At 45.3% G+C, this 23,688-nt stretch overlaps 1 protein-coding gene across 1 annotated transcript; it reads left to right on the plus strand.

Moving 5' to 3' along the window:
• The first annotated feature begins 536 nt into the window (after window positions 1-536).
• Window positions 537-2,733, plus strand: CDK5R2 (cyclin dependent kinase 5 regulatory subunit 2). The gene has a single exon (XM_073545417.1). The coding sequence runs from the start codon at window positions 631-633 to the stop codon at window positions 1,867-1,869; it is 1,239 nt and encodes a 412-aa protein (XP_073401518.1). The 5' UTR covers window positions 537-630; the 3' UTR covers window positions 1,870-2,733.
• Window positions 2,734-23,688: the final 20,955 nt, after the last annotated feature.

Consider the following 23,688-nt stretch of genomic DNA (forward strand, 5'->3'; position numbering starts at 1 on the left):
TGATGACATCATCACAAGCCTTAGATTCCTGCAATATACTGTGATTTTGGGTTGGTCTTTGCACAGATCCCTGGCAGGGGTGTGGTGGGTTTAGTGGTGCGGACACCATTGGGGCTGAAAACTAAAAAACTCTGCCATCACAGAAGCCATAATGTGAGGACACAGTCTGACTCGCTGCTGCACTACTGTAACCAGCAGGGGGGATGATGGCAGAACAGGCCACAGTTTATATCCTGTACTGTATGATGTCACACTCTGGGGTCACTAATGACGTCACCCTAAAAGGTCTACAGAGGTAGCGGCTGTCGGCAGAGCAGTAGAGTATGACGTCATGGATCTGGAAACCTGCAACCAAATGACGTCACGGTGTATTACAGCTCTCCTTCGCACTGCGATCTCGGAGCCTTTGGAGCATTAGTGACGTCACGTTCGATATGACGTCGTAGCGCACCACCTTGCGACCCTGAAACCACTGAGGTGTCTTGTGTGGACGGCGCCTCCATATCACGGGGATGAAGCTCCAGCCTCCACCCGAATGCAGTCCCACACCCACCCGCAAACCTGCAGCCAGCGGCCCACACATCTCCGCCCGGCGTACTGTGATTGGAGGAGCCGCCTGTCGTTTTCTCAATGCTCGCCCCTGATTGGCCGGCGGCTGTTGCGGCTCCCTCCCCCGGTGTCGGAGCTGTGGTCCCCGGCGCTGAATGCTGCAGAGCGGGAGGAGCGGCTGACACCGCGCACATCTCCGGCCGCAGGACCCCGCCGCCCCCGGGCACTGCACCAACCCCGCCGGTAACTCCAGGAGCTCACGGGCCTCACATCCTGCGCCCCGGGCTCTGCAGAGCAGCAGGTAACCTCCCCACAGCTCCAGGTGACAGCTGCGCCCTTCTGCCAGCTCCTGCCATCATGGGCACCGTCCTCTCCCTGTCACCTGCACCTGGCAAGGCAGGACCCCTGGATGAGAAGAAGCCAGAGCCACCCGGGGTGGGTGGCGGATACCTGGCCATCCCCAACAGTAAAAATGGAGGCAGCAAAGCGGAGAAAAGCCTAAAGAGACACTCGGTGCTCATCTCCGCGCTCACCTGGAAGAGGCTGGTGGCGGCGTCCGCCAAGAAGAAGAACGCCAAGAAGGTTAACCCCAACCCTGGACCCATCCACGGCCCGCTGCTGCCCAACAACAACCCAGTGGAGCAGCTCAACCACGAGAACCTGCGGAAATCTCAGGTCAGTCCTGGTCGTAGGGAACCCAAGCCTGTGCCCGTGCCCACCGTACCCATCAGCTCCATCGAAGGCCAGAAGATCCAGCAACAGCAGCTGGTGGCAGTGCAGAAGCAAAGTGGCCGGTCCCTGTGCTCGCCCCGCCGGGTCATAGTCCAGGCCTCCACCGGAGAGCTCCTCAGATGTCTGGGAGAATTTGTGTGTCGTCGATGCTATAAACTGAAGGAGTTGAGCCCGGGAGAACCCACCATGTGGTTCCGAAACGTTGACCGCTCGCTGCTTCTTCAAGGCTGGCAAGACCAAGGCTTCATCACGCCCGCCAACCTGGTGTTTGTCTACCTACTCTGTCGAGAGGCCATTGGGGATGAACTGGCCACCGAGTACGAGCTCCAAGCCGCATTCCTCACTTGCCTCTACTTGGCTTATTCCTATATGGGCAATGAAATTTCCTACCCGCTCAAGCCCTTCCTGGTGGAGACTGACAAAGAGGTCTTCTGGCAACGCTGCCTGAGCATCATTGACCGTATGAGTGCCAAAATGCTGCAGATCAACTCCGACCCCCACTTTTTCACACAGGTCTTCCAAGATCTGAAGAATGAAGGAGAAACCAGAGAATCCAATGGGCACTGGACTATAAATTTGGACCGTTAGGGTGGCGGTTTGGGTGATGGGTAGGGTTGGGTGAGGACTCTAGTTATAACCAACAAAAGTGTCCATGATCAACTTGAAGACTGGGGCGTAAGTCCAGGTCACCCAGGCTGCGGACAGGAAATCGGGCTGCGATCTACACGGGGCCACTGCTGCCCAAAAAGTTGGAACATTGCCTCATACATTTGCTGGAAAGGTTTGCAGCCTGCATACTGGTAGCAAAAGGGTTAAGAGAAACTTGTCTTTTTTTTTAGTTCTGGATTTGAAGGCTGACGGCGGTTTTATTTATTTTTGTATTTATTTTTAGATTGTCTTATAAGTTGGAGGTCACCCCTAGATAATTGAGGGCCATCTCTAAGGCTTCTAGGTATTGATGTTCTCGTTGCAGGATTCGGGCAGTGACCAGGTGGTTGTCAGGATTCATTTCTCCTCCAGGTCACCCGTCTCGTTTCCAAAGCTCTTATATTTTATATTGTTTTCAGTGTCCTCCCTCCCCCCCCCCATCATCAGAAGCTTGGAGGTCCCGTCCATCACACAAGAACTAGGGACAGTAATGGTGGCTGTTGAGGGCCTTGAGCTGTTTTATAGGATACGGTACTGCCCCCCACCACCTGGGCATATACTGTGTGTGTTTCACGCCGCAGGGGGTTTCTAGGCTTCGTATCTGGGTCTGGACATTGCATATTTCAGATTTATCAAACATCGTATAGTATGTATGAATGTAACAAATACCGGAACACGAGAAATGCCGCAATCTGTCCGACATTGAAACTGTTTAATGTGCCAACGGTGTTCAAATGTACAAAAAGCGTAATGTTTTATATTGTATAAAAGAAAAAAAGAACATAAAAGTGATTGGATCTCGTACGGAGTGTGACGCCTTCTTGGGTTTATAGACTCTGGTTATTGGCTTCTATCGGCAGATGAGTATATACAGGTGGTGTATATGAAGGCATACAGTGTCTGTTCATAGTACTGTTATCATGGGTGGTCTGGATGAAAGGTCACCAGGTCTTACCTAGATGGACCTTTTCTTTTGGGGATTTATCAAAAATTTGGTATATTCCAAGAAAACCAAGGACAACAGATGATAAGATGATAATTCAGCTATTATTTACACTGTATCCTACTTCTGCTCCCCCTGTGTGTATGTGTGTGTATATATATATATATATATATATATATATATGATGTGTGTGTGTGTGTAATGTATAAATATGAAGCATTAACAATAACTCATTTTTCATACTTCATATTTATCAACAGTAAATTACAACACAGGGAATGGTTACATTTTATCTATCTTTCTCATCTATCAGTTTATCATCTGCCAGAATTGAGCTCATAGTCATCTATCCTTCTAGCCATCAATCGTGTATCTGTCATATATCTGTCTCCTGTGTATATTTATCATCTACCGATCTAGCTCATATGTATCATTTATCTGCAAGCTATCTTCTTCATATCTATCATCTACCTCTCTCCTATCTATCTGTCTTCCATCTATATCTTGCTTTTATCATATTTATTACCTATCTATGTACTGATGTCATGTTTCCATGTCCAGGAGCAGTAATGTCAGGTGGTCGGTGACGCTTGCGGTGAATAGCGCTGCAGGATTTCCCACCCACACTGGAATTATCCATAATTTATATTCATTATTTCATGGAAGCGAGAACGTCCTAGGAGACAAAGGCCGGCGCTGCCAACGCTCTTACCAGTGTCTGCGCTGCTACCTTGTTGCACAGGACTGGTGCTGGCCTTGGTGCTGAAGCCTAAGCCAATAATTCCTGCTCTGCTGTCAAGGTTTCATCTGCTATTTTATAATGGGATTAGAAATTATCTCTGTGCAGTTCAGACATTACCAAATCGCCTCATTATTTTTATGTCTACAATGTGTCGGGTTTATTCCATCTCTACTGTTAGGTTCTAATGGTTAAATGGCTGCGTGAGTATAAAGGGAATCGGTCACCAGGTTTTTGCCACCTGGCATAATGTAGGGACAGAGGCTCTGATTCCAAAGATGTGTCACTTACTGGGCTCATTGCTGTAGTTTTGATAAAATCGTCAGCAAGAGATTCACTGGAAGACTAGTAAACCTGCTGCCACGCGGTCCAACCCTGACCCCACCAGTGATTGGCAACTTTCTGCCTATGCACAGTGTATACAAAAAGCAGCAAATCGGTGGTGTGGGTGGGGTTATACAGAGCTCAGCATGCAGAGATCTGCTAGATCTACAGCAGATAAAACTGTGATTTTTATCAAAACTGCAGCAAGGAGCCCAGTAAGTGACATCACTGGAATTGGAGTCTCTGCTTCTACCCTATGTTGCTCCTAGATGGGGTAGCAAAAACCTGGTGACTGATTCCCTTTAGACCTTTCATAACTGGTTACAGTAGTTTTTTTTAATGTTTTTTTAATTATTATTGATAAGTAGCAGCATGGCCGCCTCCAGACACCTTAAAGGGAGGCTCTTAGATTGCACAAACTGCATTGTAATCTGGCGCAAATTACAACTTTGCCAGTTGCAGTGGAGTCAGATGGAGGGATTCAGTTCGTGTTGTATTTTTACGTTGCAAAAACAATTGCATAATGGTGCAAAATTGGAAATGACAAGCCACGCCCCCTATTGCCGTACAGCCCCGCCCACTCAGGACCGATCCCACCACCCTCGCCCCTAGGCTGTGCATAAGGTGTCCTGTGCCGGCCTCCAGTACCGGGGCAAAACAGTGATTGAGGTTTCTTTTTAGTTCTTCGTTTTTCTGCCATTTTGTTGCTAGATATAAGCGTCCTTCCGTGTGATTGCAGAAATACGTCTGTCCGTGAGTAGATCTGCAATCCCAGTGTAAAGCCCCAGCTCCGGCCACATTAGAAGAATACAATGTAATTTCCAGGCTGCAAATGGAATCTGTGAATTTCCGAAGCGCTTAACACAAGGGATTACTGCGCTCCTGAAATTCTCATTCACACTGAGCTGCGTCCCACAATCTATATTTATATGGTCGGGGGACGATCTCCGTAGCCAGCTTTGTGCTCTTATTTTTAGATTGTCCTTATGTTCTTATTTTTATGTGCAATTTCTGATAATGGAAACCGATTACCGTCCTACAATAGAGAATATCAGCTGTTTATGACACCCACCATACTTTATACTGCAGCTTTTCTTAAATCTTCTGCATGAGACCACCATATGGTTCTAAATATGATTGACAGTTGTCACAGTCCCGTGCCTTATTAGGGTAAAACCACTTGTCACTGATTTCACCTGCAGATTTCTGCATTGGTTTCCAGTACCAGGATGAGGTACAGTGGGGAAAAAAAGTATTTAGTCAGTCAGCAATAGTGCAAGTTCCACCACTTAAAAAGATGAGAGGCGTCTGTAATTTACATCATAGGTAGACCTCAACTATGGGAGACAAACTGAGAAAAAAAAATCCAGAAAATCACATTGTCTGTTTTTTTTTCATTTTATTTGCATATTATGGTGGAAAATAAGTATTTGGTCAGAAACAAAATTTCATCTCAATACTTTGTGATATATCCTTTGTTGGCAATGACAGAGGTCAAACGTTTTCTGTAAGTCTTCACAAGGTTGCCACACACTGTTGTTGGTATGTTGGCCCATTCCTCCATGCAGATATCCTCTAGAGCAGTGATGTTTTTGGCTTTTCGCTTGGCAACACGGACTTTCAACTCCCTCCAAAGGTTTTCTATAGGGTTGAGATCTGGAGACTGGCTAGGCCACTCCAGGACCTTGAAATGCTTCTTACGAAGCCACTCCTTTGTTGCCCTGGCGGTGTGCTTTGGATCATTGTCATGTTGAAAGACCCAGCCACGTTTCATCATCAATGCCCTTGCTGATGGAAGGAGGTTTGCACTCAAAATCTCACGATACATGGCCCCATTCATTCTTTCATGTACCCGGATCAGTCATCCTGGCCCCTTTGCAGAGAAACAGCCCCAAAGCATGATGTTTCCACCACCATGCTTTACAGTAGGTATGGTGTTTGATGGATGCAACTCAGTATTCTTTTTCCTCCAAACACGACAAGTTGTATTTCTACCAAACAGTTCCAGTTTGGTTTCATCAGACCATAGGACATTCTCCCAAAACTCCTCTGGATCATCCAAATGCTCTCTAGCAAACTTCAGACGGGCCCGGACATGTACAGGCTTAAGCAGTGGGACACGTCTGGCACTGCAGGATCTGAGTCCATGGTGGCATAGTGTGTTACTTATGGTAGGCCTTGTTACATTGGTCCCAGCTCTCTGCAGTTCATTCACTAGGTCCCCCCGCATGGTTCTGGGATTTTTGCTCACCGTTCTTGTGATCATTCTGACCCCACGGGGTGGGATTTTGCGTGGAGCACCAGATCGAGGGAGATTATCAGTGGTCTTGTATGTCTTCCATTTTCTAATTATTGCTCCCACAGTTGATTTCTTCACTCCAAGCTGGTTGGCTATTGCAGATTCAGTCTTCCCAGCCTGGTGCAGGGCTACAATTTTGTTTCTGGTGTCCTTTGACAGCTCTTTGGTCTTCACCATAGTGGAGTTTGGAGTCAGACTGTTTGAGGGTGTGCACAGGTGTCTTTTTATACTGATAAGAAGTTTAAACAGGTGCCATTACTACAGGTAATGAGTGGAGGAAAGAGGAGACTCTTAAAGAAGAAGTTACAGGTCTGTGAGAGCCAGAAATCTTGATTGCTTGTTTCTGACCAAATACTTATTTTCCACCATAATATGCAAATAAAATGAAAAAAAAACAGACAATGTGATTTTCTGGATTTTTTTTTTCTCTATTTGTCTCCCATAGTTGAGGTCTACCTATGATGTAAATTACAGACGCCTCTCATCTTTTTAAGTGGTGGAACTTGCACTATTGCTGACTGACTAAATACTTTTTTTCCCCACTGTATAAGGACAAATCTTTAACTTGTCTCATCCTCATGATGCTAACATTTTCTGCATGAAAAAGTGACCAGTGGTGCCAGTTTTTATATTCACTACTTGTCATTGTCTGTTATGGACACAGCACGGATTTATTGCAGATTTTCCAAGGGAAGGAAGACTCTGCAATCAAGTTCTATTGTGAATCTTGCTGTGGAATCTTTGTGGATTGTTCTTCAAATTTACAAGACGATAAATATTAAAACAAAAAATTGCAGCACTCTTCTCGCCAGCCCCATTGCTTTCTATGGTGACACTTTCCTGATCCCCCTTAGTGTCTGCTTATTGGCCTCTAGGGATAACGGCTGCATCCATCACAGAACGGAGGTCACAGACGGCTGCGATCTCCAACTTGTAGCTCTCCAGATGTTGCACAAATAAACTCCCATCATCTCCTGCCAAATGAGCCTGTCATGGCTGGATGGCAGTTACAGATTAGTAACAGCTGAGAGCCACAGATGTAGGAACGTGACATCATCCAATTGTCCCATCCAACTAATTAGATGCATTCAATACTGATGTAATGTATGTACACAGTGACTGCACCAGCAGAATAGTGAGTGCAGCTCTGGAGTATAATACAGGAGGTAACTCAGGATCAGTAATATAATGTATGTACACAGTGACTGCACCAGCAGAATAGTGAGTGCAGCTCTGGGGTATAATACAGGATGTAACTCAGGATCAGTAATGTAATGTATGTACACAGTGACTGCATCGGCAAAATAGTGAGTGCAGCTCTGGGGTATAATACAGGAGGTAACTCAGGATCGGTAATGTAATGTATGTACACAGTGACTGCACCAGCAGAATAGTGAGTGCCGCTCTGGAGTATAATACAGGAGGTAACTCAGGATCAGTAATGTAATGTATGTACACAGTGACTGCACCAGCAGAATAGTGAGTGCAGCTCTGGAGTATAATACAGGATGTAACTCAGGATCAGTAATGTATGTACACATTGACTGCACCAGCAGAATAGTGAGTGCAGCTCTGGAGTATAATACAGGATGTAACTCAGGATCAGTAATGTAATGTATGTACACAGTGACTGCACCAGCAGAATAGTGAGTGCAGCTCTGGAGTATAATACAGGATGTAACTCAGGATCAGTAATGTATGTACACAGTGACTGCACCAGCAGAATAGTGAGTGCAGCTCTGGGGTATAATACAGGAGGTAACTCAGGATCAGTAATGTAATGTATGTACACAGTGACTGCACCAGCAGAATAGTGAGTGCAGCTCTGGGGTATAATACAGGAGGTAACTCAGGATCGGTAATGTAATGTATGTACACAGTGACTGCACCAGCAGAATAGTGAGTGCCGCTCTGGAGTATAATACAGGAGGTAACTCAGGATCAGTAATGTAATGTATGTACACAGTGACTGCACCAGCAGAATAGTGAGTGCAGCTCTGGAGTATAATACAGGATGTAACTCAGGATCAGTAATGTATGTACACATTGACTGCACCAGCAGAATAGTGAGTGCAGCTCTGGAGTATAATACAGGATGTAACTCAGGATCAGTAATGTAATGTATGTACACAGTGACTGCACCAGCAGAATAGTGAGTGCAGCTCTGGAGTATAATACAGGATGTAAATCAGGATCAGTAATGTATGTACACAGTGACTGCACCAGCAGAATAGTGAGTGCAGCTCTGGGGTATAATACAGGAGGTAACTCAGGATCAGTAATGTATGTACACAGTGACTGCACCAGCAGAATAGTGAGTGCAGCTCTGGAGTATAATACAGGATGTAACTCAGGATCAGTAATGTATGTACACAGTGCATCAGCAGAATAGTGAGTGCAGCTCTGGAGTATAATACAGGATGTAACTCAGGATCAGTAATGTATGTACACAGTGACTGCACCAGCAGAATAGTGAGTGCAGCTCTGGCGTATAAGACAGGATGTAACTCAGGATCGGTAATGTAATGTATGTACACAGTGACTGCACCAGCAGAATAGTGAGTGCAGCTCTGGAGTATAATACAGGATGTAACTCAGGCTCAGTAATTTAATGTATGTACACAGTGGGTGCACCAGCAGAATAGTGAGTGCAGCTCTGGAGTATAATACAGGAGGTAACTCAGGCTCAGTAATGTAATGTATGTACACAGTGGGTGCACCAGCAGAATAGTGAGTGCAGCTCTGGAGTACAATAAAGGCGGTAACTCAGGATCAGTACAGGATCAGTAATGTATGCACACAGTGACGCCACCAGGAGAATAGTGAGTGAAGCTCTGGAGTATAATACAGGATGTAACTCAGGATCAGTAATGTAAAGTATGTACACATTGACTGCACCAGCAGAATAGTGAGTGCAGCTCTGGAGTACAATACAGGAGGTAACTCAGGATCAGCACAGGATCAGTAATGTATGTACACAGTGACGCCACCAGCAGAATAGTGAGTGCAGCTCTGGAGTATAATGCAGGATGTAACTCAGGATCAGTACAGGATATAGAAATGGATATATTTGATAAGTTAAAGTTGTGTGAAAAGGTGTTTGCCCCTTCCTGATTTCTGATACTTTTGCATGTTTGTCACACTTATTTGTTTCCAATCACCAAACAAGTTTAAATACTAGACAAAGATAACACAAGTAAACACACAATGCAGTTTTTAAATTAAGGTCTTTGTTATTAAGGGAATAAGTATTCCAAACCCATAGGGCCATGTGTGAAAGTGATTTCCCCCCCCCAAAAAAAAAAACAAAACATAAATTAACTGTGTTTTATCACATCTTTAGGAAGTTGTATTCAAATTTCCTAGCCACACACAAGCCTGATTACTGCAGCATCTTTTCTCAATCAAGAAATCACTTAAATGTATAAGTGTGTGTCCCATTACATCTAGTGTAGAAGTAACACAAAATTTCAAAAAAGGAACATCATACCAACAGTAAAATGTGGTGGTGGTAGTGTGATGATCTGGGGCTGTTTTGCTGATCAGGACCTTGAAAACTTGCTGTGGTAAATAGAGCCATGAATTCTGCCATCTACCAAAATATGCTGAAAGAGAATGTCCGGCCATCTGTTCATGACCTCAAGCTGAAGAGCACTTGGGTTATGCAGCAGGACAATGATCCAAAAAACACCAGAAAGTCCATCGATGAATGGCTTAAGAAAAACAAAATTAAGACTTTGGAGTGGCCTAGTCCAAGTCCTGACCTTAATCCAATTGAGATTCTGTGGCATGACCTTAAAAATGTGGTTCATGTTCGGAAACCTCCAATGTGGCTGAATTACAAAAATTCTGCAAAGATGAGCGGCCAAAATTCCTTCAGAGAGGAAAAGACTCATTGCCAGTTATCTGAAACGCTCGATTGTAATTATGGCTGCTAAGGGTGGCCAACCAGTTATTAGGTGTAGGAGGCAATCACTGTCTCACACAGGGCCCTGTAGGTTTGGATTTCTTTTTCCCTTAATAAAGATCTTCATTTATAAACTGCATTTTGTGATTACTCGTGTTATCTTTGTCTAATTTATACATTTTTTTGGTGATCTGAAACATTCAAGTGTGACAAATATGTAAAAGAATAGGAAATCTGGAAGGGGTGAACACATTTTCGCACAACTGTATATGACCGCTCTGACAGTAAGAAGTCTGGGTGGGTTGATCTATTCTGATATTATCGCTTACTGTTGGGTGACTTTTCTGCTGACAGGTTCCACATTGATAAGTCGCAGTGCAGACTGTGTTTGTGCATTGATCCTGGTTGTCTATGAGCTTTTCCCGATGTATCCTGTAACATTCCCGTAGTCCCTCATGCACAATATGGAGGCCTAATTCTCTTCTCTGCACCTCCATCTTGCAGATCTGTGTCTGAGCTACTTGTCTTGCAGTATAGGAAGGCGCAGCAGTCTGGCAACAATGAACATCACAAAGCTGATGAAGCAGAAGTGGTCGTCAGCTGCCGCTGCCCATGATTTCCCCAAATTAGTAGTGAGACCCATCATCACCCATTTACCAGGATCCACTCTCTGTATTGGCCCCTGATGGGGTCTGCGTACTACAACCCCCCGGAGTTTCTCCTTCTACATGACCCCTCTTCTGGCTGCAGTCAATGGGTCCGGAGTAAGGTGTCTGCACGATGGAGCCACTTTTCTGCCACATACAGTAAGTCTATATAAAGACTATATCCAAATCTGCATACGGGGCCCCCTACAACTGACCGGGCATCGTCTTCCTGGGGGTCTCCTGTGCACGTTGCTGCATTTAGCTGTAATGTTTCTAGCAGCCATTGATTATGACGCGTCCTTCCGGCGGCCATCAGGATAATTAGTTTATGTGTAATTCGGTAAATTAAATAAAAAGCGTTTCTCCAGCAGATCACAATTGTGACATTCAATTCAGCTATTTCCTCCATCAATTATTGTTACAGAAGGAAATTCCCGGGCCCTGACCTTAGCGCAGGCGACTTATATCCAGGAAGACCCTTCCCAAAGCTTGTAGAACCACCCCATTAAAGGCATATTTGCAAAATCCCGTCCCTTTATGGTGTGGTTAATGTGAATGTCCTACAGAATGTCCTACAGTTCACTAGTCTTGAGCCCAATTTCTGGACCCAGTGGCTTCTTGTTTAATACGGGAAATTATTCTTTAAAGAGTTTCTTGGCCGGCCTTGTCATTGGTTTGTGTCTGGTGTTGAAGAAATGCTGCAATACCGCACCCAGCCACACACAGGCGTGGTGCTGTTTTCAGACTAATGGAACATTATTTATAAATTAAAAATCCCTTTTAAGATATCTTAAAGGGGTTGTCCTATAAACAACACTTATCACCTATCTTAAATGTATGACTCCTGGGGGTCGGACTGCTGGGACCCACACAGAACAGGGGTCCCCAAATCCCCCCCCCCCCCCCCGTATGAATGGAGCAGTAGTGCAGACGCATGACCACAGCTCTTTTCGTGTCATGCACATTCATATTCTCCATTTTCTTGATCGGTCGGACCCTCATTAATCATACATTTATCCACTATTGGTGGACAATGATTGTTACTTATGGGCAGCACAGGGCGTAATAAATGGAAACTGCGACATAAAGAATAACTACAGTGAGAAGGAAAAGGACGGAGAAAAAAGAAAACATCAGCTGGGAGAAAGGAGAAAAGGCCCAAATGAAGTCCTAACCAGACCCTACGTCCTCTACCCACAGGGGCCACAGACTTTCTGATCATTCTGCAGGTCAGGGACAAACAAGCGTAAGCTTAGCGTAAAGAAAGTAAATGTAACAATTCTTTAAATAGGTCCCAAGATTGACTTATATTCCATATCCAAAGGATAGGGGGAAAGTTGGCAATCAGTGGGGGTCCGACTGCTGAGCCCCACAGCGATCAAAAGCCCCAGGACTTTGCCGAGCCCTGTCTGCATGGAGTGGGGGTCATTAATGTGGGGGTCAGTAATGCGCTGCTCTGCTCCATTCACTGTCTATAGGACTGAAGGGGAAAGTCCAGCGCCCAGACGTAGATCTCAGAGCTGCAAAGAAGACAGAGAAGGGTCCTCGGCTGCACAGAGTATTTCAGCACAAAAGCAGGCTAATCATGAGGGTGGAAAAGACTTTCAATGTCAGGATCATGGGGGTTCTCAGTGTCCAGACCCCCAACGATCTTTACATGATGGCATATCCTACCAATCCGCCATCACTTACTAAAATGGGAGCAACACTTTACACTAAATATGTGAATCGATTCCCAGGACCCAAGTCCAGTGTCAGGACAGTGTTCAGTTACTGCTGGATGGGAGTCCTGCGATCCGTCTCCTACCTGGGCGGCTAACCAAAATAAAGTCACCAGTGCCATCAGGAGGTGGCCAGCAGGGCTCCCATCCTCAGCCACAGAATACGGGCCTGACGTTGGACCTGCGTCCTACAAATTTATTCACTCAATTCTAGATCTTACTTAAAAAGTTCACTTTACAGCCTGCATTATTCTCCAGAGCTGTCGCAGTCCACAGGTCTCCAGTCACTAAACAAGCGGGGAATGCTGGGAGAGTTTAGCTCTGAAGCCTCAAAATTGGGACTGCAGCTTTGTGCTGTAAGGCAAAGTTTATGAGTCCACAGCAAAGCCTATTTGGCAGATTCCTTTTCCAGATTTTTTTATGCCGATTTCACTCATTACACTGCAAAAATTAAAATCCAAGACCAAATCTGTGGCACAATCTGTGGAGAGTGAAAGTAATTACAAACCACACAACTTTTTATGTAGTTTATGTCTGTATCTATAAGGGGTGCAGAGGCCATTAACAGATTTACAATTGGGCCCAGAAGCATCAAATTATGTCTCTGGCTCCTAGAACTCGAGTTTAGTTACATGTTTGCAATGTTGGAATCCAGCTGAAGGTGACATTAAGGAGGAACATAATGATAAGATCCATCCAATCCACATGGCCGAGAATATTCCCAGAGATCCTGATTGACTGAGAGCAACTTACTGTCCATAGTAAGACAGACATTCAGCAGCATGCTGGAGAGAATGTGTATCACCTGTACATGCTGGAGAGAATGTGTATCACCTGTACATGCTGGAGAGAATGTGCAGCACCTGTGCATGGTGGAGAGAATGTGCAGCACCTGTCCATGGTGGAGAGAATGTGCAGCACCTGTGCATGGTGGAAAGACTGTGCAGCATCTGTGCATGGTGGAGAGAATGTGCAGCACCTGTCCATAGCGGAGAGAATATGCAGCATCTGTGCATGGCAAAGAGCATGAGCAGCATCAGTCCATGGCGGAGAGAATGAGCAGCATCAGTTCATGGTGAAGAGAATGTGCAGCACCAGTCCATGGTGAACAGAATGTGCAGCACCAGTCCATGGCAGAGAGAATGTGCAGCACCAGTCCATGGCAGAGAGAATGTGCAGCACCAGTCCATGGCAGAGAGAATGTGCAGCACCAGGCAATCACAAGCAGAATGTGCAGCACCAGTCCATGGTGGGAGAATGTGCAGCATCTGTGCATGGCGGAGAGAATGTGCAGCACCAGTCCATGGCGGAAAGAATGTGCAGCACCAGTCCATGACAGAGAGAATGTGCAGCACCAGGCAATCACAAAGAGAATGTGCAGCACCAGTCCATGGCGGAGAGAATGTGCAGCATCGGTCCATGGCAAACAGAATGTGCAGCACCAGTTCATAGTGAAGAGAATGTGCAGCACCAGTCCATGGTGGGAGAATGTGCAGCATCTGTGCATGGCGGAGAGAATGTGCAGCACCAGTCCATGGTGAAGAGAATGTGCAGCACCAGTCCATGACAGAGAGAATGTGCAGCACCAGTCCATGACAGAGAGAATGTGCAGCACCAGTCCATGACAGAGAGAATGTGCAGCACCAGTTCATGGTGAAGAGAATGTGCAGCACCAGTCCATGGTGGAGAGAATCTGCAGCACCCGTCCACGGCGAAGAGAATGTGCAGCACCAGTCCATGGCGGAGAGAATGTGCAGCACCAGTCCATGGCGGAGAGAATGTGCAGCACCAGTCCATGGTGAAGAGAATGTGCAGCACCAGTCCATGGCAGAGAGAATGTGCAGCACCAGTCCATGGTGAAGAGAATGTGCAGCACCAGTTCATGGCGAACAGAATGTGCAGCACCAGTCCATGGCGGAGAGAATGTGCAGCACCAGTCCATGGTGAAGAGAATGTGCAGCACCAGTCCACGGTGAAGAGAATGTGCAGCACCAGTCCATGGCAGAGAGAATGTGCAGCACCAGTCCATGACAGAGAGAATGTGCAGCACCAGTCCATGTCGAAGAGAATGTGCAGCACCAGTCCATGGCGAACAGAATGTGCAGCACCTGTCCATGGCGAAGAGAATGTGCAGCACCAGTCCACGGCGAAGAGAATGTGCAGCACCAGTCCATGGTGGAGAGAATGTGCAGCACCAGTCCATGGTGGAGAGAATGTGCAGCACCAGTCCATGGTGAAGAGAATGTGCAGCACCAGTCCATGGCAGAGAGAATGTGCAGCACCAGTCCATGGCAGAGAGAATGTGAAGCACCTGTCCATGGTGGAGAGAATGTGTATCACCTGTCCAATGCGGGAGAGAATATGCAGTACCTGTCCACGGTGGAGAGAATGTGCAGCATCTGTGCATGGTGGAGAGAATGTGCATCCCCTGTCCATGGTGGAGAGAATTTGCAGCACCTGTTCATGGCGGGAGAGAATGGGTATCACCTGTCCAAGGTGGAGAGAATGTGCAGCACCTGTCCACGGTGGAATGTGCAGCACCTGTCCATGGCGGGAGAGAATGTGCAGCACCTGTCCATGGCGGGAGAGAATGTGCAGCACCTGTCCATGGTGGGAGAGAATATGCAGCACCTGTCCATGGCGGGAGAGAATGTGTAGAACCTGTCCATGGTGGAGAGAATGTGTATCACCTATCCAATGCGGGAGAGAATATGCAGTACCTGTCCACGGTGGAGAGAATGTGCAGCATCTGTGCATGGTGGAGAGAATGTGCATCCCCTGTCCATGGTGGAGAGAATGTGCAGCACCTGTCCATGGCGGGAGAGAATATGCAGTACCTGTCCATGGCAGGAGAGAATGGGTATCACCTGTCCAAGGTGGAGAGAATGTGCAGCACCTGTCCACGGTGGAATGTGCAGCACCTGTCCATGGCGGGAGAGAATGTGCAGCACCTGTCCATGGCGGGAGAGAATGTGCAGCACCTGTCCATGGTGGGAGAGAATATGCAGCACCTGTCCATGGCGGGAGAGAATGTGTAGAACCTGTCCATGGTGGAGAGAATGTGTATCACCTATCCAATGCGGGAGAGAATATGCAGTACCTGTCCACGGTGGAGAGAATGTGCAGCATCTGTGCATGGTGGAGAGAATGTGCATCCCCTGTCCATGGTGGGAGAGAATATGCAGCACCTGTCCATGGCGGGAGAGAATATGCAGTACCTGTCCATGGCAGGAGAGAATGTGTAGAACCTGTCCATGGCGGGAGAGAATGGGTATCACCTGTCCAAGGTGGAGAGAATGTGCAGCACCTGTCCACGGTGGAATGTGCAGCACCTGTCCATGGCGGGAGAGAATGTGCAGCACCTGTCCATGGCGGGAGAGAATGTGCAGCACCTGTCCATGGCGGGAGAGAATGTGCAGCACCTGTCCATGGCGGGAGAGAATGTGCAGCACCTGTCCATGGCGGGAGAGAATGTGCAGCACCTGTCCATGGTGTTAGAGGAAGTGCAGAAATACTTATCTTGGCAGGAGAGGACCATGAAGCAGCACCTGTCCATGGCTGGCCCTGCTAGGAGACAGCAGCATTTGGAATTGACGCCCACTCATTGATTCAGAACAGTAGGTTCTGGCTTCATGGCAGCGAGGCGTGCGCTGACTCACAGTAACAGCGTGCCCAGCTCTGAATGAGGGCACACATACGCTGTGGAGGAGAGATCCTGGTAGCCTACATTCGGTACTTTGATTTCTCAAGCAAATGCTGAACATATGGGCTTATATGTGGGTCAGGGGATGGGCAATTGTTGAGATTCATGTTTGGATGGATTTGTGGGAGACGACGCACGTAAAATAGTGCGACAAACATGAGAAATTCCTATGTAGGGTTAGAGACTGGGCCATACCAGGATCCGGCCAGCCTGTGCCACAAATCCGGGGCTTGCTTTGCTACTTGTGACCCAATGCCAGCAGATTCAAGTGACGGCTGAAGACAGAGGAACTGGAAGGAGCCTTTATATTGTCTGTTATGAGGTTCATACACATGATATCAGGGTATTCTGACCCCCTCCCTATGACCACACGGTCGGGAAGCCATTTGGCGGTCCGGGGGACCAAATCTCTTCCCTTTTCCTTTACAGCCCCTTGTGTGGTCTATAGAGGAGAATAGAGGAATGACTCACCCATAACAGGAGACGCTGGTGGTATAAATGGCGTCCACTAGTATGTCCAGTAGCCGTGCGCTGTAACCCTTACACTGCTGGCACTCGGTGATTGGCACTTGCTGTGCTGTTGGGATCATTTACACATCAGTCTCTGGTGGCTTCTCCTAATTCTCCCCTGGACGTCTGTAACAACAATGGGGATCTGAGCACATCTATTTTTCATGGCTCACCCTTGGGTTCTGGGTTATGTCACGTTTGCACCAAAACATATATATTGTTTCGGACTGGATTGGAAAGGAGCAGACATTGCCCAGCAGGACAGTCGTGTGTGTCTGTGACTGGTCCTGTGCGGACATCACCCCCACTATCACAATGTGGCATCAACCGAGCAATGTGCCATCCATGCCGCTGCCCCATCTCAGGGGCCATGTTGGGGGGAGCAGCACTACCACCTGTGGCTGCCAGGTCAAGAGCAGTGCCCCAAATCCTTACTGTTTCGGGGTCTCGCTGCATTGCGTTACATATATGGCTCCTCGTTCTCATACAACCAATGGACTTTGCCTTGGACCTCACCATCGCGTTACTCTCGGTGTCATATGCGTCTTCCCTCGTGCATGGCATGATGACACTCAGGACTCACCTTGCTTTTGTGATTTTCCTGCAGCCTCCACAATAGTTTGGAATTTGCTCCATGATTCTTCCCCGGGCAGATAAAGAGCAGGTGTTCACCTCATACTAAGGGATGGTGCCATGTTCTCCATACAAATAGGCTCATTAGCTAAGTGCTGAGGCGCTGGCAAGGCCCCGACTCTACAGGATGGGCAGTCATTACCGCGCAGAGGCACAGATTGTGATCAGCACGTGGGCTGCAGACGCCCGCTCCTGCCAAAAATGAGGACACAGCATCGCAACAGATTAGCAAAGCTGAATATTACACTCAGGAACACGAACAGGCTGCAACGTGCATGGTGGTAATCAGCGATGGCAATAAGGTCCCGGATCTCCACCATAACTGTAGTGAATCGGAGATATTGCTGCTGGTGCCATCACTGTGTGCATACATTACATTACTGATCCTGAGTTACATCCTGTATTATACCCCAGAGCTGCACTCACTATTCTGCTGGTGCAGTCACTGTGTACATACATTACATTACTGATCCTGAGTTACATCCTGTATTATATCCCAGAGCAGCGCTCACTATTCTGCTGGTGCCATCACTGTGTGCATACATTACATTACTGATCCTGAGATACATCCTGTATTATACTCCAGAGCTGCACTCACTATTCTGCTGGTGCAGTCACTGTGTACATACATTACTGATCCTGAGTTACATCCTGTATTATACTCTAGAGCTGCACTCACTATTCTGCTGGTGCAGTCACTGTGTACATACATTACATTACTGATCCTGAATTACATCCTATATTATACCCCAGAGCTGCACTCACTATTCTGCTGGTGCAGTCACTGTGGAGATACATTACATTACTGATCCTGAGTTACATCCTGTATTATACCCCAGAGCTGCACTCACTGTTCTGCTGGTGCAGTCACTGTGTACATACATTACATTACTGATCCTGAGTTACATCCTGTATTATACCCTAGAGCTGCACTCACTATTCTGCTGATGCAGTCACTGTGTACATACATTACATTACTGAGCCTGAGTTACATCCTGTATTATACCCTAGAGCTGCACTCACTATTCTGCTGGTGCAGTCACTGTGTACATACTTTACTGATCCTGAGTTACATCCTGTATTATACTCCAGAGCTGCACTCGCTATTCTGCTGGTGCAGTCACTGTGTACATACTTTACTGATCCTGAGTTACATCCTGTATTATACTCCAGAGCTGCACTCACTATTCTGCTGGTGCAGTCACTTTGTACATACATTACATTACTGATCCTGAGTTACATCCTGTATTATACCCCAGAGCTGCACTCACTATTCTGCTGGTGCAGTCACTGTGTACATACATTACATTACTGATCCTGAGTTACATCCTGTATTATACCCCAGAGCTGCACTCACTATTCTGCTGGTGCAGTCACTGTGTACATACATTACAGTACTGATCCTGAGTTGCATCCTGTATTATACTCCAGAGCTGCACTCACTATTCTGCTGGTGCAGTCACTGTGTACATACATTACATTACTGATCCTGAGTTACATCCTATATTATACCCCAGAGCTGCACTCACTATTCTGCTGGTGCAGTCACTGTGTACATACATTACATTACAGATCCTGAGTTACATCCTGTATTATACCCCAGAGCTGCACTCACTATTCTGCTGGTGCAGTCACTGTGTACATACATTACATTACTGATCCTGAGTTACATCCTGTATTATACCCCAGAGCTGCACTCACTATTCTGCTGGTGCAGTCACTGTGTACATACATTACATTACTGATCCTGAGTTACATCCTGTATTATACCCCAGAGCTGCACTCACTATTCTGCTGGTGCAGTCTCTGTGTATATACATTACATTACTGATCCTGAGTTGCATCCTGTATTATACTCCAGAGCTGCACTCACTGTTCTGCTGGCGCAGTCACTGTGTGCATACATTACATTACTGATCCTGAGTTACATCCTGTATTATACTCCAGAGCTGCACTCACTATTCTGCTGCTGCCGTCACTGTGTACACACATTTCTTACACTGTAACAAGTTTGATTTGTTACGAAGTAATGATCTTTTGAGTTGAGTGTCAGCCTCTTCTATTATGGTGAAGTAGAGGGAGGACCTTTTGGAGAGGAGGCTGTTACATTTCAGGACCATGGAGAGCATTAAGAAGCATTTATTATTTGCACAGACACTGAATGTCTCCAAGTATACAGTGGCGTGAAAAAGTGTTTGCCCCTTTCATTATAAAGGGGGTTCATGCTCGGAAACCTCCAATGTGGCTGATTTACAACAATTCTGCAAAGATGAGTGGCCCCAATTCCTCCACAGCGTTGTATGAGACTCACTGCCAGTTATCGCAAACAATTGATTGCAGTTGTTGCTGCTAAAGGCGGCCCAGCCAGTTATTAGGATTAGGGGGCAATCGCTTTTTCACGCAGGGCCCTGTAGGTTTGGATTTCTTTTTCCCTTAATAATAAAGACCTTCATTTATAAACTGCATTGTGTGGTTACTTGTGTTATCTTTGTCTAATATTTACATTTGTTTGGTGTCTGAAACATTAAAATGTGAAAAACATGAAAAAGATTAGGAAATCAGGAAGGGGCGAACACTTTTTCACACCACGGTAAATATATAACGGACAGAATTATGGGTGAAAGATGCTGCAAGTGGCAGAATGCATCCCCCATTTCTGATGGCTAACTACTACAAAGCGTCCGCTCGCCTTTCCGGAGTCTCTCCGCTCAACCTATTATTATGCATCAAACGATTTCGGATCCTAAGTGCGCTGCCTGCCCACTTAGCAATATGATTGGAATCTGCAGCTTGTGATGCCAGCTGGCACGAGTCTGGTGCTGTCTGTCTGGCTGAAGCAGGACTGGGGCTACTTAATATACACAGCGAGCAGCAATCATGCAGAAAGAGCACTCTCATCAATAAAAAAAAAAACAAATCTTATATGAAAGGATGTAATAGAATAAAATGTTCCACCAGGCAGGACCCCTCCCCCACCCTCCATGATATGGGGTCATTAGCATTCTGCGCGGCCGGCCAGACATGGATATGATTGGAGTTATTATAGATCAGTGGTGAAAATATGAAGGAGCTGACCCCCAAGTGACGGCTCCTTATGTAACACTCATCTTCCTGTTTTTCCAATTAAAACTGATTGAATGATTGATTAATTGCTGGGGCTAACAGCCCTGTGATAGAAAACAGAGACTCGGTCTGTTTTTAAAGAAAACTGGTCTCTGACTTTTTAACAAATGTTACATAAATCAGTAGGACAAGTGAATAAGAACATTTGTAATGCATCATCAGAGAAATCTGCATTTTCCTACATTTATCAGCTACTTCTTTCCTTTTTGCTGCCTCCTGAAGGCATCATTCATTCTGATAAATTGCTAAAATACATCTTGCTTAAGCCAAAATTTATTGACTGCTCACTGAGGTGCCAGGTTACAGCTGCCTATTCAACTTTATGCGGAAGGAGAGTAGCAGAATGAGAAAGCAGCACAAACAAACTCATATCTTCTGCTCCCCACTGTTTAACTTACCTCAGAGCTGGATGCACATCTACACTGCTCATCACAACTGATGCAATGAAGGAAAAAAACATGGTTGCAAGAAGATCTATTCCCTTTAAGGACCTACTAAACTTCAAAGTGGTACTTGTACTCTATAAAGTGATGGCTCTGACATTACTTTGATGGTCAGACCTCTGGTCACCCACTGATCCTGAGAACACAGTGACCACAGCACCATATTCTTCTAGTTAGGTGAGAAGAGGAACGCAAGTGTTTTAAATTAATGGGTTTTTCAACTATAGAGGTTCCTTGCCATCGACTGTGCCTGTGTGCTGAAAGGATCCATTGTAATTAAGCCAATTACAGTGTGCCCTGCTACAATTACCCCAATGATTTCCATACAGCGCCTCCACAGGGAACATGAAGGATTACGTGGTGCACAATTAAATAGTGAAGGCCTATGGAGCCGCTCGTCACTAAGGCTAATAGATGAAAGTTCTAAAAAAAAAAGAGACCCTCACCGATCCTTATTTTTCCTGATAGGATATTTAAAGTCATAATTAATATAAATGTTAGGAAGGGGGCACTGTTTTAAATTTAACATTGGGACTGAGGAGTTGAGGGCTGAGATTGTTTCAACAAACTTTGCTTAAATCAGTAGTACAAGTGCTACGAGAAACTTTATAATGCATCTTATCAGTACAAGTTTCTTTTTTTCTCCACTTATGAGCCATGTTTCCTCCTGTTTCTTTAACTTATCAATCACTCTGATAAACTGCTACAATCTGTCTTATTCAAAACAAGATGGCTTACCTGCTTTACAGCTGCACATGCCATTTTAGGGACAGAAGGAGAAAAAGGGAGAAGAAAGGTGAGAGAGATGGGGAGAGAGGGCGAAAGATGGAGAGACAATTACACTGATAGTGCAGCTGCTTTCTAGTAGGTGTTTTATGTCATTTCAGTGCTGGATTCACAGTTACACTGCTTAGTACTGCTGTTTATTTTCCTTCACGCAGTTGCTGCTTCTGAACATTTGTTACATAGAGTCAGGAGAGCAGGAATCCCTCATCTCTGTGTTCACTGTGTATGGGAGATATCAAAGTCTACACCCACTAGCTCAGAGACAACTGAAACTTAAAGATAGAGCCTGCAGAAGGAAAACTGGGGAATAATGCAGGATACAAGTCATATAACTGCCAGAATTATTGTTATTCTTCTTGTACACATATGGCTGTTTATTCTGGAAAGTCACTTGAAAAATGCTTTAACTATGGAAGAATCTAAGGGCTTTTTTTTTCTACGTGGATGACCCCTTTGCTAGGTGCAGATCTGTTAGCGATCCCTTTGTAGCTAAAACTCCCAGTGATCAGCGGCCACTACAGGAGAAATGTGGCATTACATGGTTCCTAATTAAATGCAGCAAGAACTGCTATATGCAGTCGATTTCTAATGTTGCTACAATAGGGAACATTAGCAGGGGATCCTCGATGTGATGTCCATATTCCCCAATATACACAGTTGTTTTAAGCCCTTTAACTACTACACGTATTAATCAAATCTCTGAAACTTACATTTTTGTATGTGCTGATTATGCATAAATGTGTAATATACATCATGTTGTCATCTGCGTCACTTTGAGGTCCGATAAAAACATAGCACATACATATAGCCCAATAATATAGTATAGATGTCAAACTAGATTGTCAAATTTATAGGGAGGCTGTGCCACAAAATACCAAAATCTTACATTACGTGTTAAAAATAACAGATTGATAAAATATCACAATGATGGAGGATTAAGTTGCAGAATAGAGTCATGATCTTTTTGATACAATATCACTGCGAGCCTCTGTAATAGCATTTTGTCAGGTCATAACATGGGATTAAGGATCCAGGCGGGGATTAGCAATTACTGCAGATTTATTCTAAGGACTGCTATTTATAAGGCAGCAAAGAACAAACAATGGTGATCAGAGACGCAGAGGCGCACTATGTGGTTTCTGTAGTAGTTTTAGTGATGTGACGCATTTAAGAATAATCAAAATAAAGAGAAAGACAATAAGAAAGGTTTAAAAAAAGAATTAATAGACAGACGCTAAGCAAAGAGGCTCATGTCAAGCTGCAACAGAAAAGGTTGCAAAAACATGAAAGTGACTGATAAATAACTAATGCCCTTATCAATACTATGTAAGAATGTTGAGTTCCCAAGTGGAGGAGGTGAAGGGAAGAAACAACTACATTATGTACATTACTCATTTATAAAGGTAATCAATGCTCAAGCAATTGTCCCAACAAATTGATTTCTAGATAGACTACACCAGCAGAAAGAAAATACTTCTCCTTTTAAGCAATGTCATCTACACCAACGTACAAGAAAATACTTGCTATAGTACTGCCCCCTCTTTACAAGAATATAACTACTATAATACTGCCCCCTCTTTACAAGAATATAACTACTATAATACTGCCCCCTCTTTACAAGAATATAACTACTATAATACTGCTCCCCTATATACAAGAATATAACTACTATAATACTGGCCCTATGTACAAAAATATAACTACTATAATACTGCCCCTATGTACAAGAATATAACTACTATAATGCTGCCCCTATGCACAAGAATATAACTACTATAATAGTGCACCTATGTACAAGAATATAACTACTATAATACTGCCCCTATGTACAAGAATATAACTACTATAATACTGCCCCTATGTACAAGAATATAACTACTATAATACCGCCCCTATGTACAAGAATATAACTACTATAATATTGCCCCTATGTACAAGAATATAGCTACTATAATACTGCCCCCTCTTTACAAGAATATAA

The sequence above is a fragment of the Dendrobates tinctorius genome, unplaced genomic scaffold (genome assembly GCF_039654945.1).
Source record: "Dendrobates tinctorius isolate UK_male_01 unplaced genomic scaffold, ASM3965494v1 ptg000143l, whole genome shotgun sequence".
NCBI lineage: Eukaryota > Metazoa > Chordata > Amphibia > Anura > Dendrobatidae > Dendrobates > Dendrobates tinctorius.

Coding starts and splice junctions, on each gene's coding strand:
- CDK5R2 (XM_073545417.1), top strand. CDS start 631: ATGCTCGCCCCTGATTGGCCGGCGGCTGTTGCGGCTCCCTCCCCCGGT.